Source organism: Balaenoptera ricei, chromosome 2, assembly GCF_028023285.1.
Source record: "Balaenoptera ricei isolate mBalRic1 chromosome 2, mBalRic1.hap2, whole genome shotgun sequence".
NCBI classification, from domain to species: domain Eukaryota; kingdom Metazoa; phylum Chordata; class Mammalia; order Artiodactyla; family Balaenopteridae; genus Balaenoptera; species Balaenoptera ricei.
The window spans coordinates 37710115-37726381 of record NC_082640.1 but is presented as its reverse complement, the minus strand read 5'-3'; the positions used below and the strand labels follow the sequence as shown (position 1 = coordinate 37726381).

Below are 16267 nucleotides of genomic sequence, written 5' to 3'. Positions count from 1 at the left end.
AGATCAAAAAGACTGAGATATAGGGCTTCCCTGGTGGCGCAGTGGTTGAGAATCTGCCTGCCAATGCAGGGGACACGGGTTCGAGCCCTGGTCTGGGAAGATCCCACATGCCGCAGAGCAACTGGGCCCGTGAGCCACAATTACTGAGCCTGCGCGTCTGGAGCCTGTGCTCCGCAACAGGAGAGGCCACGATAGTGAGAGGCCCGCGCACCGCGATGAAGAGTGGCCCCCGCTTGCCACAACTAGAGAAAGCCCTCGCACAGAAACGAAGACCCAACACAGCCAAAAATAAATAAATAAATAAATTAAAAAAAAAAAAAAAAGACTGAGATATATTACTGCTCTTGGTAAGTTCCTTAGCAAGATTAACTTTTAGCCTATTAATTTATGCCACGCAACAGAAGACTCACACACACCAACCTGCAAGCTTCTTGAGAGTGACAGTATTAAAAATATTAAAGTAATGGACACCAAAAACTTTTCCCAGAGATTTGCAGACTTCCGTAAGCTCTCCAAGACATTTCTTAACCATCTCTTCCCTCTGAGATACCTTTGCCACTAAAGCTTTTTGTTTTTTCACACTGCTGGAATTTTCCGTTTCCATAAAGTCTACCTTTGTGAGAGAAAATGAGAGCACAGGAATGAGTGCATACACATAGAGGCTTTATTCAATGCTTAATTACATTTTTTGGGGGGTATTTCTGTTATGCCAAGTAGATAGTAAGTTCCTTGGGAATGGGGCTGTATATTCTCCATCTTTATATTTCCTGTGCCAGCACAGACTAGCTTTCTGATAAATGTTTATTTAATGAATATATGATGATTTAATGATCTGACAACCCATTCAATTCATTTTGACAGGCGTTACATTACTTGGGTTCAATTTTAAGATCTCTTTCTAAATTAAGAATAGAATATGTTCATATAGGACAGTATATATATATTCAGTATCCATAAGCTTTGGAAAAGACACTTGAGTTTGCAGTGAAATAGTTCTGTCTACTCATTGTGAGATAATAAAATAAAATAAACATTTAAAATACCATACCTTTAAATGACCATTTAGTACATGTTGGGCTTTATTTCCAGGCATCACATATGCAATTGGTTGATCATTGGCATTGATATATAAGTCTTCATCCAAAATCCTGTCAAGTATCAGCTTTTTAAAAAGTCTTTCAGCATTGTGTCTTGAATAAGCAGATCCCTTTCCAAATATTCCTGACTGAATTTTTGCACTCTTACTCCCTGGTAAGAAGGTAAGAGAAATTAGATTAGTAAATGTAGGTATATCATAACTGTAATAGAAGAGGCTAAAAAAGCCATTTATGGACAGGTCTGGGTAAATGAGATAGCTAAGCTCTTCCGCAGGAAAAACCATGGCACAAATAGACACTTGTTTCCATGAAGTAAGAATATTTGAGTAGAACGCTAAAATAATTGTATGTACTTCTCTTCATCTTTTTATAACGTGCATTGGCCAAAAACAGCAGCAAAATTAAGTTTATCATTTTAGCATGTTGCATGTACAGCTTATAAAATTATATTAGAGCAAACAAATCAAAGACATAGTTCATATAAACCTTAATAGCTTCATATCACTGTTGTATAACACTCCACAAGGCTGTATACTTCCCTCCTTCTCCCACTGACTGAGTCCCACCCCCAGCTGGATCCTTGGTTTCACATCCACGCTGCACTAATGACTAATGTTTTCATCATAACACAATTTTTTAAAAAAATTTTATTTATTTGTTTATTTATTTTTTTGGCTGCATTGGGTCTTCGTTGCTGCACACAGGCTTTCTCTAGTTGTAGCAAGCGGGGGCTACTCTTCCTTGTGGTGTGCAGGCTTCTCATTGCAGTGACTTTTCTTGTTGCGGAGCACAGGTTCTAGGCGCGTGGGCTTCAGGAGTTGTGTGGTACGTGGGCTTCAGGAGTTGTGTGGCACGTGGGCTCAGTAGTTGTGGCTCGTGGGCTCTAGAGCACAGGCTCAGTACTTGCACAGCACGAGCTTAGTTGCTCCGCGGCATGTGGGATCCTCCCCGACCAGGGTTCGAACCCGTGTCCCCTGCCTTGGCAAGTGTATTCTTAACCACTGTGCCACCAGGGAAGCCTCACAATTTTATTATAACAATCGACTTAAGAAGGCTTGTGACACTGATTATAATCAGAATTAACAATTACTTTGTAAAGCTTTAGCTCTATTTTAAGAGTTCCAAATAATTACATTATTGTAAATTTCAGATGGCTTCTGGTCATAGATGCTGAATGATTCAAGTTTTTCCTTCTTCAAGTGATTTGTATCCCTGAAATGTCACATTCCTGGGGCAGGACTACTGCTCTGGTTATGGGCTGGCTGATGTGGACCAACCCTAGTGTTGAGGATAACTACGAAATCTGGACGAAACATAAACAATTTTCTTAAAAAACACATAAGAGCTAAGGAGAAACTGAAGAATGTGTCAGAAAAATGTCTGACTTAGCAATCTACATGAAAGGTACAAATAGAGATGTAGACAAGGGTGTATTTAAAAGGCTATTTATCACATCACTATTTACAATAGAAAAATATGTCCTAAAATAAAACTATTTAAATACATTTAATCAATATGATAAAATATAAATTAAAAACTACTTAAGAATAAAAAAAAAGGAAATGCTTATATCCTGTTATATAAAAATGACAGAAACTATACATACAATATGATAAATATATGATTGTGAGCAAACACACATTAAAACATCAGCAGTTTTTTGGGGAGTTATTTGTATTTTTTGGTTTTCTACATATTATAATGTAGAATGATCATGTATCATTCTTATAACAAATTATTTTATCTGCAACCCCTTGTACCCCCAAAAGAGTCCAAACTAAGAGAAGGCAAGAATCCAGAAAGGGAAGACCAGCATTAAAAGTTGCTTTGTCCTGAGAAATGTGCAGATCCAGGAGACACAGCTGAGAAACTGAACAAACCGTCTTCCTACTCCAGTCTAGGCTATTAATTTTTTAATTGCTTTATAGATTTTTAATTAAAGTAATACATGTACATAGGAAAAAAATACAATATAGCACAGGAGGGTTTATAATTAAAAGCAACATTCCTCTGTTCCACCCTTCCCCTCCCTAGTCTCACTCCTCTCCAAGGCAATCACTTTTTTAAAAAAATTTAATTTAATTTTTTTTATTTTTAATTTTTTTTGGCTGTGCCTCGCAGCATGTGGGATCTTAGTTCCCTGATCCCTGGTCAAACCCGCGCCCCCTGCAGTGGAAGCACAGTCTTAACCACTGGATCACCAGGGAAGTTCCGGCAATCACTTTTTAAATAGCTTGTTTTCAGCTCTTCTGGTGGTTACCTCTGCATGGAACCCATACTCTTGCTGTCATTGCACTGGCCAGAATCACCACCTGACATTTATATATTGACCCTTCACAATGAAAGATGAGGCTTTACCTCATTTATGCCACCCTCTTCACTTTACCCTGCCCTGAATTTTGCTAGTTACATAATACTGGTTCATCTATTGGTTTTTGGGGTAACTTTAGAGTGTCTGACCACTCTCCCTCCCCACTATGTAGGAGGCTACCAGCACCCCAAGCTGTCCATATACTCCTCTTTTATTTTTATTTATTTATTTATTTAAATTTATTTATTTATTTTTGGCTGCGTTGGGTCTTCATTGCTGCGTGGGTTTTCTTTAGGTGTGGTGAGCAGGGGCTACTCTTTGTTGCAGTGTGCGGGCTTCTCATTGCGGTGGCTTCTCTTGTTGCGGAGCACAGGCTCTAGGCACGCAGGCTTCAGTAGTTGTGGCACGCAGGCTCAGCAGTTGTGGCTCGGAGGCTCTAGAGCGCAGGCTCAGTAGTTGTGGCGCAGGGGCTTAGTTGCTCCGCAGCATGTGGGATCTTCCTGGACCAGGGCTCAAATCTGTGTCCCCTGCACTGGCAGGTGGATTCTTAACCACTGCGCCACCAGGGAAGTCCCCCCTTTTATTTTTATTTATTGTACTTTTATTTTTACATCATCAAGATTAACGTCTATATCCTGCCCTGTTCTCTAACCATGTTTAAGTCTATACATTGACTCTATTGTAGCTAATCAGCAACATTTATATTACAACAAGCTTCCTTCCCCACTTAGAACTCATGACTCTTGTGCAACTCTAAGGAGGATGTTCACTGTATTCAGACAAACGGATTATTTTTTTGTATATTTTATTAATTACTCAAAATCATGCAGCCATTTCCTTTGTTTTCTATTTTACCTTGGCTCTCTTTTATAATCTTTCCCCGGGAGTTTCTTTTTTTTTTTAAAGATTTTTTTTTGCTGTGAGCCATTTTTAAAGTCTTTATTTAATTTGTTACAATACTGCTTCTGTTTTTTATGTTTCCATTTTTTGGCCCCGAGGCATGCGGGATCCAACCAGGTCCCCGACCAGGGATTGAACCCGCACCCCCTGCATTGGAAGGCGAAGTCTTAACCACTGGACCGCCAGGGAAGTCCCTCCCCAGGAGTTTCTAAGTGTCTTTCTCCTTCTGCTGTTGAGAAGTAACATTTGTGTTCTTTACTGTCATCAATAAAAAAATTCATTTCTTGTTCTTTCTCTATATTGCTTGGGACTTATTTTTCCCGACTTTCTGTTACAATTTGTACAGACTGCTTACTGGACCTGCTGCATAGCTGTGACTCTGGGATTTCTTCTCACAGGACCCATGGGTCAGTTCCTCTGTTTATGGTATACATCATATCACATTCTTTGCCTTCTAGTCTCCAGGGCTACTGACATTAATCTGATGTCAGTTTGGTTTTGGTTTGTTTTTTCTTTCCAAAGCTTTCTGCAGTATCTCTGAAGGGGTCCAGAACATGCCACAGTGGCATAAAAATTATTTTGAGCAGAAGGTACCTGAATTTCTGAAATCCATCTGCCAAAAAGCAGAGACTCCCAAAAGAACTCAGTTGTCTTAAATCCCCTCCCCAGGGGCAACCAGAGAAAACTGACTCTTATCATTGGAGATGAGAAGTCTCCACACAACACCTAAACAGACACTGTCACAAAAACTGCCATGTCTCCCTGCTATCTTTCTCCTAAGGGCCCATTTATCTTTCCCTCAAATCATTTGTTTCCTCCTAACCCTTCCCCTGCCTCTACTTCCCCTATTAAAATGGTATACAAGCCTCAAATTCTAATTGCCCCTTTGAGTCACATTTTCTATGAACTCCCACACATACGTGATTAAATCTGTCTTTTCTCTTGCTAATGTCCCCAACAATTAAATATAACAGAGTGGAGAAAAAGTTTTTCTTCCCTAACATCTCGTTACTCTTGGTATTCTTAAATTTCATCTTATAAAGCATCTTATTTAGCATTAAGTGGGCATTTTAAAAAAAATTTTTGGCCATGCTGCACGGCTTGTGGGATCTCAGCTCCCTGACCAGGGACTGAACCCAGGCCACAGCAGTGAAAACACTGAATCCTAGCCACTAGACCACCAAGGAACTCCCCAAGTGGGCATTTTTAAAAAAAATTTATTTATTTATTTATTTATGGCTGTGCTGGGTCTTCGTTTCTGTGCGAGGGCTTTCCCTAGTTGTGGCAAGCGGGGGCCACTCTTCATCGCGGTGCGCGGGCCTCTCACTATCGCGGCCTCTCTTGTTGCAGAGCACGGGCTCCAGACGCGCAGGCTCAGTAATTGTGGCTCACGGGCCTAGTTGCTCCGCGGCATGTGGGATCCTCCCAGACCAGGGCTCGAACCCGCGTCCCCTGCATTGGCAGGCAGACTCTCAACCACTGCGCCACCAGGGAAGCCCCCCAAGTGGGCATTTTAATTAAGGTTTTTTTCTTTTCCATTCTGGGAAATTTTCTTTTATCATTGGTTTGATAATTCCCTCTCTCTACTTTCTATTTCAAAATTTTATTTGTCAGATTTTACATCTCCTAAGAATTGATCTATATTTTGTCTCTCACATTTTCCATATAGCCTTCTGCTCAGGTCTTTTTTTTTTTTTTTTTTAATTTATTTATTTTATTTATTTATTTTTGGCTGCATTGGGTCTTCGTTGCTGCGCGTGGGCTTTCTCTAGTTGCGGTGAGCGGGCTTCTCATTGCAGTGGCTTCTCTTGTTGCGGAACACGGGCTCTAGGCGTGGGCTTCAGTAATTGTGGCACGTGGGCTTAGTAGTTGTGGCTCGTGGGCTCTAGAGTGCAGGCTCAGTAGTTGTGGCACACGGGCTTAGTAGTTGTGGCTCGTGGGCTCTAGAGTGCAGGCTCAGTAGTTGTGGCACACGGGCTTAGTAGTTGTGGCTCGTGGGCTCTAGAGTGCAGGCTCAGTAGTTGTGGCACACGGGCTTAGTTGTTCCGCGGCATGTGGGATCTTCCTGGACCAGGGATCGAACCCATGTCCGCTGCATTGGCAGGCAGATTCTTAACCACTGTGCCACCAGGGAAGCCCTTGCTCAGGTCTTAAGAAAATTTTCTTGACTTTATCTTCCAACCTTTCCACTAAATTTACTTGCGTCAATCATTTAAAATTTTTAACAGCTCTTACTCTATTTTCTGTAACATTCTATTATTATTTAAGTCTTTATGAAGATACTAATCAGGAGTTTCCCCTCCCACATCCCCAAAGCTATTGCTTATTTTCTAAATTATCTCTATCCCCAGGGTCAAATACACTACTTATTTGGTCTTTCGCTTTTTTCTTTTTGGCTGCACCTCGCGGCTCACAGGATCTTAATTCCCAGACCAGGGATCAAACCCTCGCCCCCTGCAGTGGAAGTGCGGAGTTCTAACCACTGGACCGCCAGGGAAGTCCCTTGGTCTTTCTCTTGACTGTCTTTTTTTTTTTTAAGATTATTTATTTATTTATTTATGGCTGCGTCAGGTCTTAGTTACAGTGGACGGGCTCTTCGTTCAGTGTACGGGTTTCTCTCTAGTTGTGGCATGTGCGCTCAGTAGTCGGGCTCGGTAGTTGTGGTGCGTGGGCTTAGTTGCCCCGCGGCATGTGGGATCTTAGTTCCCTGACCAGGGATCGAACTGGCGTCTCCTGCATTGCAGGATGGATTCTTAACCACTGGACCACCAGGGAAGTCCCCTTGATTGTCTATTTATATTTAGCCTTTAGGGACCACGTTAAACCTTTTAGGTGGATTTCTTGTTATTTTATATCTAGGTCTATTTCCCCCCAAGTTCCTCCCCTGAATGGGGATATCTAGTTACCAGGTTTGCTTTAGGGTAAGTGGGCTGGGTGGCCCCCAAATGCCACTTAGGGGCGCTGGCCCCCAGCTCAGCTGTCTTTCCACTCCTCAAGCAGTTTGTTTACCTTTGTTCTAGAATCAACTGAAGGCTGGTATTCCATGCAGTTCTTCTGTGAGCAGACTTTCTTTTAACTGTCCCCTCCTATTTTTGGCTCCTCTGCTTTTACTCCCACCCCCCAGGCCTCTGAGCTTCCAAGTCTGAGTCGGCCTGGTGATAATGGGGTTCTGCCTGGTTGACAGCCCCTCTGCTATAACTTTCTCTACATTTATTGTGCACTGTGATTTACTGCATTTCATTCAATTTTTCAATATGCTTCCATCCATTTCGTTAAAGGTTTTTAAAACCTCTAACCTGATGATGGTCTCTTTCTGGTTTTCTATGCTGTTATGGATTTAATCCTCATTTTATTTCCTTGCTACTATTTTAATGGGGCTTCAAGCGAAAAAAGAAGACAGAAACTTATGCTCAGGCTGCCATCCTGAACTGGAAGTCAGTCAATGGGTAATTCTCCAGGGAAGTTATATTCCATTCACTCAGATGAAATTGTATAAACTTTATTATTTTCTTTTTTGTTTGTGGAAACTCATCTTAGGGACTTACATAAATTCTATAAAAATAATTGGTAATAATTCATAAAAACTGATTTTCTTTTGTTACTCAAAAAGGTTTTATTCTAAAACTCTTAGCTTCTATAAGAAAATAGAAGAGATTTTTTTCTATGTACTTGTAATGAATTCTTTAGAGATTCAACTTTTTTTTTTTTTTTTTTTTGGCTGTGCCGTGCAGCTTGTGGGATCTTTGTTCCCTGACCAGGGATTGAACCTGCGCCCCCTGCAGTGGAAGTGCAGAGTCCTAACCACTGGACCACCAGGGAATTCCCTAGATGTTCCATTTTAATCGATGTAACTCAAACAATAAAACAGATGACTTACCCAAGAAAATGTCGACCAGCATATTCATAGTAAATCTCCCAGAAGGACCTACATGTTTTATATTTCTTGTTCCTTGTGATGAACTGTGTTCTTGAACAAATCTTACAATATTTTTTACATCATCAGTCACATCTCTTGTCTTATAATCCTATGAATAAAAAGAGATTACCTTTTGCTATAATTAAGATACCGATACCTAGATCGCTAGGATTTAATACTAACTGTAACAGTCCCACAATAAACCATTTCCAGACTAAAACCAAGACCAAAAACCAAGGAAGTTTCAAATGTTCATTCTTTTCTAAGTTCTTATATTAACCTTGTGTCTAGAATAATTAGCACTCTACTATATCTATTTCACTTCTGTTTCACAGACAGTTACCTGAGAGCACTCTGTGGGTAGAAATATTCTTTTTCTTTCAAAACCCTTCATACCTCTTTTGGTCACTTACTGGATGGTGACCTTTAGGGATGAAAAACATTGTCCAACCATGCAGATGTATGAGTTCTGATCTCTTTTGGGTCTTTGGTGCCACAGTTAATCCTTTTTATCACCTCCGGTCAGTTCCCTTTCTCATTCCCCTCAGTTGTCTCCAAACTCTGCCTACCATTACTATGTGGTCTTTTGCTATCGTCTATCCTAGTTCTCTAACCTAGCAATACTAAGCACCTGCAGTTCTCAAAAGCTGCATCATGCTTCTGTGCCTCTGTATATGCAGTTCCTCTACCTTCTAATCCTTGTTCATCCACCACAGTCCTGAAGACAAATAGGTTTCTTGTCCTATACTAACAATTGGTAGTGATTCTGAGGCTCTATCTGGCATCATCACGAAAGAGTGCCCCATCACTCTCTCCAACATCATTCCTGCCTTAATTCTTGGTGACTAGTGTACAGAGATGATCCTCCCACACCTTGGCCTTTGGCAACTTGATCTCCTGTACTCCAGTGATCCTGTCCTCCACATATGTCAGCCCCTCACTCCCATGGTCACACCCACTACCTAGCCTTACTAGTATCAGCAACCCTTTTGTTCTCCGACCGCTACCTCCTGCCTTTCTAACTCACGCCATCTAGTTTCTGACTCCAGCAATCCACTGGGACAGCCTATCCATTGATTCTCGCCCTCAGATGTTCAGCTTCAATTCCAGAGCCGATCATTATAACATAACCTTTCATATACCTTCAACTCCCCTGCCCTTGGGTCACACTGTTTGACAAAACACATGAGATCCAGTTCTCCACCATTCCATGCTTACACCTGTGTAGCTGAACTTGGCAGGAGAAACACACACAACTATGCCGACTGTTTTCACTTTCAGTACAGGGCCACAAACCTCAAGTGGATCCTTAACGCTGCCAGGTAATCAATGATACATGCTTAGTCTATCTCTCCCTCATTCTCTTAAAATAGCAGTCAGCAAATTACGGCCCATGAACTGTATGCCTGTTTTTGTAAATCAAATTTTATTGGAACACAACTATGGAAAAATCGGTGTATTTATTGTAATTTATGTCTGCTTTTGGGCTAAAATAGCAGAATTGAGTAGTTGTGACAGAGACTGCCCACAAAGCCTGAAATGTTGGGTTGGCCAAAAAGTTCGTTTGGGTTTTTCCATAAGAGCTTACGGAAACCCGAATGAACTTTTTGGCCAAGCCAATATTTACCACCCTCTGGCCCTTTAAGATAAAGTTTGCTGACCCCGTCTTAGATGACAGTTTCACACTTTCTCCTTTCTCTTCAATCCCCACTCTTGTCCTGTCAGCTGACTACCTTGCCTCCTACTTTGCTGAGGAAACAAACAATCGGAAGAGAACTTTCAAAACTTCCTTCACTACGTCCATACCCAGCACCTGCCCTGCATTTTCTCTTCTTTCTTCCTGTTATTATAGACGAACTACCCAAGCTCCTGTCTAAGCCAGTCTTTGTCCTTCTGCACTAGCTTCCAAGCCCCCTTGCTTACTCAGGGACACTGCTTCAGCAATTCTTCCCTCTCCTCACACATCAATTTCCATCCTCCGTAGGTACGTTCCTATCAGCACACAAATATATTATTTCTCCTGTCTCTTCTTGACTCCACTTCCCCTGGCAGCTACGGTTTCATTTCTCTGTTCATCCTTGAAGCAAAACTTGAAAGAATTCTCCATATGCACTGCCTCCAATTTTGCCCCTCTCCACTGAAACTGGTCAAGTCCAGGTCCCATATTTCTGCGGTGCTAAACCCAACGGTGACGTCTCGGTCCTTATGGTACTTGGCTCGGCAGCAGCAGGTGACTAGGTAGCGCTCCCTCCTCCCTGATGCATTCCTACGCTTAGCTGCCTTGGTCTTCCTCCTACCTCACTTGTTCTCTTTCCTGGTCTCCTTTCCTAGTTCTTCCTCTTCTCCTCAACCTCTTCAAGTCTCAGGGCTCAGTCTTCGGTTTTCTTCTCTTCTGTCTAAACTTATACCAGTGAAGATTTCATCTGCTTTCATGACTTCAAATTCAACTATATACCAACCACTCCCAGAGTTATGGTACCACCAGCCTCTCTTCAGAATTGCTGGATCCAAGACATATCTAACTCACTACACCCCAGACCAAACTCCTGATCTTCCCTGCCAGCCTTCCCCGAACGTCTCGGCTGAGGGCTGCTCCACTCTTCCAGTTTCTCAGCCCTCCAGGCACCGTTCTGGACGGCCTCACCTCTCCCCCTGGGGAGGCACGTGAGCTCCCTCACTACCCCTCAAAGGCACAGGCATGCCCCCCACCTCAGGGCCTCTGGTTTTGGCTTTAGCGAAGAACATCCGTATTTGAGAGCTGCTCAGCTAACTCCTTTCTTCAAGTCTTCGCTCAGGTCTCACCTTTGCAGTAAGACTTCCCTGGGCCACTGCATCCTGCACCCCATTCATCATTCCTGACTCCTTACACTGCTGTACTTTTCATCAAAGTTCTTTCCTCTTAACATGTACTTATAATGTATATTGTCTTTATTCAGCCTCCCTCTGCTAGAATGTAAGCTCCACAAGAGTAGGGATCTTTATATTTTTGTTCAGTGATGTATCCCAAACTCCTAGAACATTGCCTATCACAGAGCAGGCATTCAACAAATATTTGTTGAATGAGTGAACTGATTAGCAGTGCTTACAGAGTGGGGTGTGGTGGGTTGAGATGGCCATAAATCCACAGATTCCACCCCAAGAGACAGTAAATCACCCTCTGCTTGGCTAGCGCTGCCTACGGTATCACAGTGATATGAATACATACATGTCTGTCTCCCCTCCCGTCTGTGAATTGGCCTATATCATGTTCATATGTGAATCCCCAGCACCTTGCAGATATTTCAAATAATATATCAACTGTGAAAATGCTCTGTAAACTGTGAAGTACAGTAGACATTAAAACGTAGAATTACCATGATAGGTACAACACAGTACCTAACGACTGAATTTAACAACCTCCCAAAGTTATTTTTAGGACAGATGATAGCAAACTCATCCTGAAGCTATTGCCCTTACTCTTTACAGTTTTTTAAAAACCAGTTTACAGAGTAATCTAATTGATCTGAATTCAAACACATAGTACACTAGTTATAACCCTTTTGAGAATGAAGATGTTTAAATATAATTAGAGTTGAATGTAAAATATTCTACCTGCCCACGTTGGATCTTTTTGGGTATTTACAGATTAATGATATTTCTTAAATATCCTATAAACCACCAAAACAGGTCCAGTCTGTTTAATAGTATTTCTGTGGAATATCCGTAGAACTATCTAGTTCTACGGATATTCCACAGAAAAACTATTAAAATGTTCTACGGATATTCCACAGAAATACTATTAAAATAGTTCTACGGATATTCCACAGAAATACTATTAAAATGTTTCTATGGATATTCCACAGAAATACTAGTTCTACGGATATTCCACAGAAATACTATTAAAATGTTTCTATTCCCAATTAACATGGGGAGGAAGCCATAGTCCCCTTGTTAAAATCCCTAGGACCCACTTACTGCAATCTAACTTGTATCTAACTTTTCTAAATTAAGAGAAGAAACAAAAAAAATCTTGTCAAGTTCCTTATCACAAAGAATTTAAAACTTTCTTATTTTACCTTTGTTTTACAGCAATTATCACAAGAAACATCTGGGTATTTCTTACAAAAATAAGGATTAAATCCATTTTCGCCAAAGTAAGCCAAAAGCTGTATTCTCCTGCATTCTGTTATATTTTCGCAGTAATGTACCATACTATACAAATTATTGAAGTGAGTTTCTTTCGTATGATGGTTTCCATCTTTTTCCACTAAAAGAGATGAAGAACATAGTAAACATACTTATTAGAGTAGAAAAATAGAAAAGAATATCACAGAAATATTTAGAATAGGTTCATATAACTTTAAATATTAAATGAAATAACATTATTCATAGCATTATATATCAACATGACATGAATCTATATTATAATTAACTGAATATTTATGTTCATCTTCAAGATTGTAGTTTTGCAGGAATAAACATAGGTTGTCAGGAGTAGCTGAAAAAATTTTGCAGCTCTTCATTATTCCCAACGATAAATATCTGAATTATATTTACTATATTTATCAGACAAGAATGTACTGAACCCAGCATCCAAAGTAAGCGGAGCATGGAGCCATGGCAGTGGGCTGTGCATCTCCCTGAGTATCTGGGATCAAAGTGGTTAAGCCAGTGGTTCTGAAACTATGTACCAAGGACCCCCCAGGGCTGGGGTGGGTGCTGCAATGAACGCACAGGGGTGCTGGCAGGTGTTTTAAATTTAAGGGAAACACAGCAATACCTGACATCTGTTGAACACCACACAAGCAACTAGTTGGAGGTAGTTTATGATGTGCTACTTTCCTTCTAATGACATTGTGAAGCTGAAATTTTGGCAGTTGCTATGATAAAAATAAGTACCTCCAAAAAATCAATGTGAAACAGGAAATGAGGGTGGCAGTGTCCAATCTGATTCCAAGGTTTGAGAACAACATGTACATACTTTTCATTTGTAAGCAATTGTTGTTAGTTAAAAATGAAATAAAAAATTTTTTTTCTGGTTTATGAGTATTATTTTTTTCAAATGGTTGCTGAGTGTTTAGCATTTAAATACTAAATTATTTGGACCTAACTTAATATAGGTTCTGCTTAAAAACACAAATGGATGCACTAAGTTTAAAAGTTTCATTTTTGCACTGAGAATTATCTTGGTATAGTGCAAGGGACATGGACTTTGCAATCAGATGAACCTGGATTCCATCAGGGCTCTGCCACTTACCTAGCTCTGTATCTCATTTTCCTCTTCTGTAAAACGAGGAGAATAATACTAGTATCTTTTAGGGTTGTTGTGAAGATTAAATGAAGTGATATACGTAAAGCATTTAAGACAGCAGCATATAGTAAGTGCTAAGGAAACTTTATCATCATTATCACTACCCTTCCCCTTACCGCTGCTGCTGCTCTTGGGGGCAAGTTACAAAACCTTTCTGAAGCTCACTTTTCTCATGGGACTATCTCAAAAGCTAGTGGTTACAAGCAAATAAGGTGAACATTACTTGGCACAGAGCTTGGTAAGTGCCATTTCCCGTGCTCAGTATCTCTGCCAGAGTTCATTCAAAAGTGGTCTCAAAAGAGGCAATTTTACTTATTTATCTATTAGAAGGGGACTGGTTCAATAAACATGGAATACCATACTATGGAATTCTATGTAGTCAAGCTATGTGTACTAGTTGGAGTCATAATTACACCCTAGTGTTGACTGGAAAAAAAATCAGGTCAACATATACATATTAAAAAAGCACATTTATATAATAACTATAAATAGAGTATAACCTTTAAAAATTGTGAATCACTACGTTGTACACCTGAAACTTATATAATACTGTAAATCAACTACATCTTAGGAAAAAAAAAAGCACATATAATGGAATCGCATTTATATTGTAAAAAACTTGCATTTGGGAAAGGTAAATATCAAATATAAGATATTGCCTAACTCCAATGAAGAGGTAAAGGGATGAGATAGGAGAGGGCTATGTAGGGGTTTTATTTCCTAACCTGGACGGTGGTACATGACAATTCATTATTTTTTTCCATTTTACCTTTCTGCACGTTTGAAATATGTTACATACAAGGATGCATGCATAAATCGGGCCTGGAAGGATACAAAGGAAATCAGTAACTGGAGTTATTTCTTAGGGCAGGACTGCATACGAGGCATGATTTGGAAAATTTTCAGTCTTCAACACATCTGTATCATTTGAATTTTACATAACAAGCATGTAATACTTTTATCATAAACATGAACTAAAATAAAACTTCCATATCTATCTAAGTGCCTCTATTTTAAGGAAAACTGGACCCAAAACACCACAACTGCAGGGGTAGATGACAATCACGAGACTGAGGAGGACAGCATGTGTCCCCGATGGAGCTCAGCTTACTTAGTATAAGCCTCTTCAGTCTGGTCACATCGTGGTAGGTATAGAAGAGCAGGCAGTGAGAGATTTCCCCATCTCTTCCAGCTCTGCCAGATTCTTGGTAGTAACCCTCCATGGATTTAGGGAGGGATGCATGGATCACAAATCGCACATCAGGTTTGTCAATCCCCATTCCAAATGCGATCGTTGCACAGATAACCTGATGTAAAAGCAAAAGCTTATTAGGCTCATAATGCATTTAAAGGAACATTTTTTAAATCAATCAATCAATCAATCAATCAATTAATTTTTGGCTGCATTAGGTCTTTGTTGCTGCGCGCGGGCTTTTTCTTTAGTTGTGTTGAGCGGGGGCTACTCTTCGTTGTGGTGCGTGGGCTTTTCATTGTGGTGGCTTCTCTTGTTGTGGAGCATGGGCTCTAGAGTGCAGGCTCAGTAGTTGTGGCACACGGGCTTAGTTGCTCCGCAGCATGTGGGATCTTCCCGGACCAGGGCTTGAACCCGTGTTCCCTGCACTGGCAGGAGGTTTCTTAACCACTGCGTCACCAGGGAAGCCCTAAAGGAACATTTTAATGATAGATGCTTCTAGAAGCTTTATCTTCTATTTTACTTTAAAATGTACTCCTTATATAAGAGTCTAATATCTTAACTTGGTTCCATTATTTAGCATGACTAATATGAGATTTTCATATTGATAATTTGCAGTTCTATTCAGACCCAAGAAAGTAAAGAGAAGCTCGGTGTGGCAGGCACTTGCTTGTGTGATTTGGTGCTATCACCAAGGGAGCCAGGATCAGCAGCAGTCGCCTCCTGATGTGTTACCACTGTTTGCTCTCGTATGTTTTTGATATGGAGGTGTGGGGGTGTGGCTCACCCAGCCACGATATCCCTGTTGCCCCGGTAACTGTGTTTCTCAGGAGCTCTGGTTGTTCCCAGGGCTTGGGCTTTTAGAGGTCACTGCTGCTAGATTTTCCAATGATTCAGGAAGAGTGGCGTTCTCACCTGCTCCAGGTGAGAACTTACTATCCGTTTTTCCAGTGGTAGCAAGTGATCACACACCAGCTCCTTTTATTCATCAGCTAATTTCAGAGTCAAAACTTGTGAAAATTTTATTGGAACTCATGTGGGCAAAAGTCTGAGAGTTGCTTATACTAGGGGGAAAAAAGGCTGGAGACCGTGGATCTTGGCCTATGCAAATTACTCAGTGGAAGCAAGGTGATAGCTAAATTTCAGGAGCTTGATATATCAGTTTTTAGTAAAAAATCTCTTTCAAGCCTATCCATTTCAGTGGCAAATTTAGGACCTATAACCAAGCCAAAAATATTATATCTCCAGGCAAAATTACATTATACAAATAAAGCCGCAAGCCTTTTTTACCACCTAAAAAAATGAATTGCTACTTCAAAAATAGTATTTCAAAAGCAACTGGACAATCTGGCAGCCAGACTGAGGCTAATGACATGATTTCAGTAACTGTAAGTACCACAGCTAGGAACTGCACGCCATGGATGGCAGACGGGGGTGCTCATCAATGCTGGAGATGCTGGTGGCCTGTACTTTAGGTCAGCCATCCGTCTAAATTTATGGCACTGCGATCAAAGGCGAATCTCCTTGGAAAGAGAAAGTCTACTGTAGTCTCTAGAGGTGG

The 16267-nt window shown here is 40.7% G+C and overlaps 1 protein-coding gene and 1 non-coding gene across 5 annotated transcripts in view; both read right to left on the bottom strand.

Annotated features, from left to right (window-relative positions):
- Positions 1 to 16267, bottom strand: part of BLM (BLM RecQ like helicase) — a 95811-nt gene that overhangs the window by 18020 nt on the left and 61524 nt on the right. For 2 of the 4 annotated variants that reach the window (XM_059915371.1, XM_059915372.1), the window contains exons 15-19: positions 14626 to 14821; positions 12280 to 12470; positions 8186 to 8333; positions 1049 to 1248; positions 421 to 613 (exon numbers count right to left, since the gene is read on the bottom strand). In XM_059915371.1, coding sequence (XP_059771354.1) covers positions 421 to 613; positions 1049 to 1248; positions 8186 to 8333; positions 12280 to 12470; positions 14626 to 14821 — 928 coding nt within the window. The remainder of the gene's footprint in view (positions 1 to 420; positions 614 to 1048; positions 1249 to 8185; positions 8334 to 12279; positions 12471 to 14625; positions 14822 to 16267) is intronic. The other 2 variants (XM_059915373.1, XM_059915374.1) reach the window with 1 other exon arrangement.
- Positions 8055 to 8127, bottom strand: TRNAG-UCC (transfer RNA glycine (anticodon UCC)). The gene has a single exon. It is a non-coding gene; the product is annotated as a tRNA-Gly (tRNA).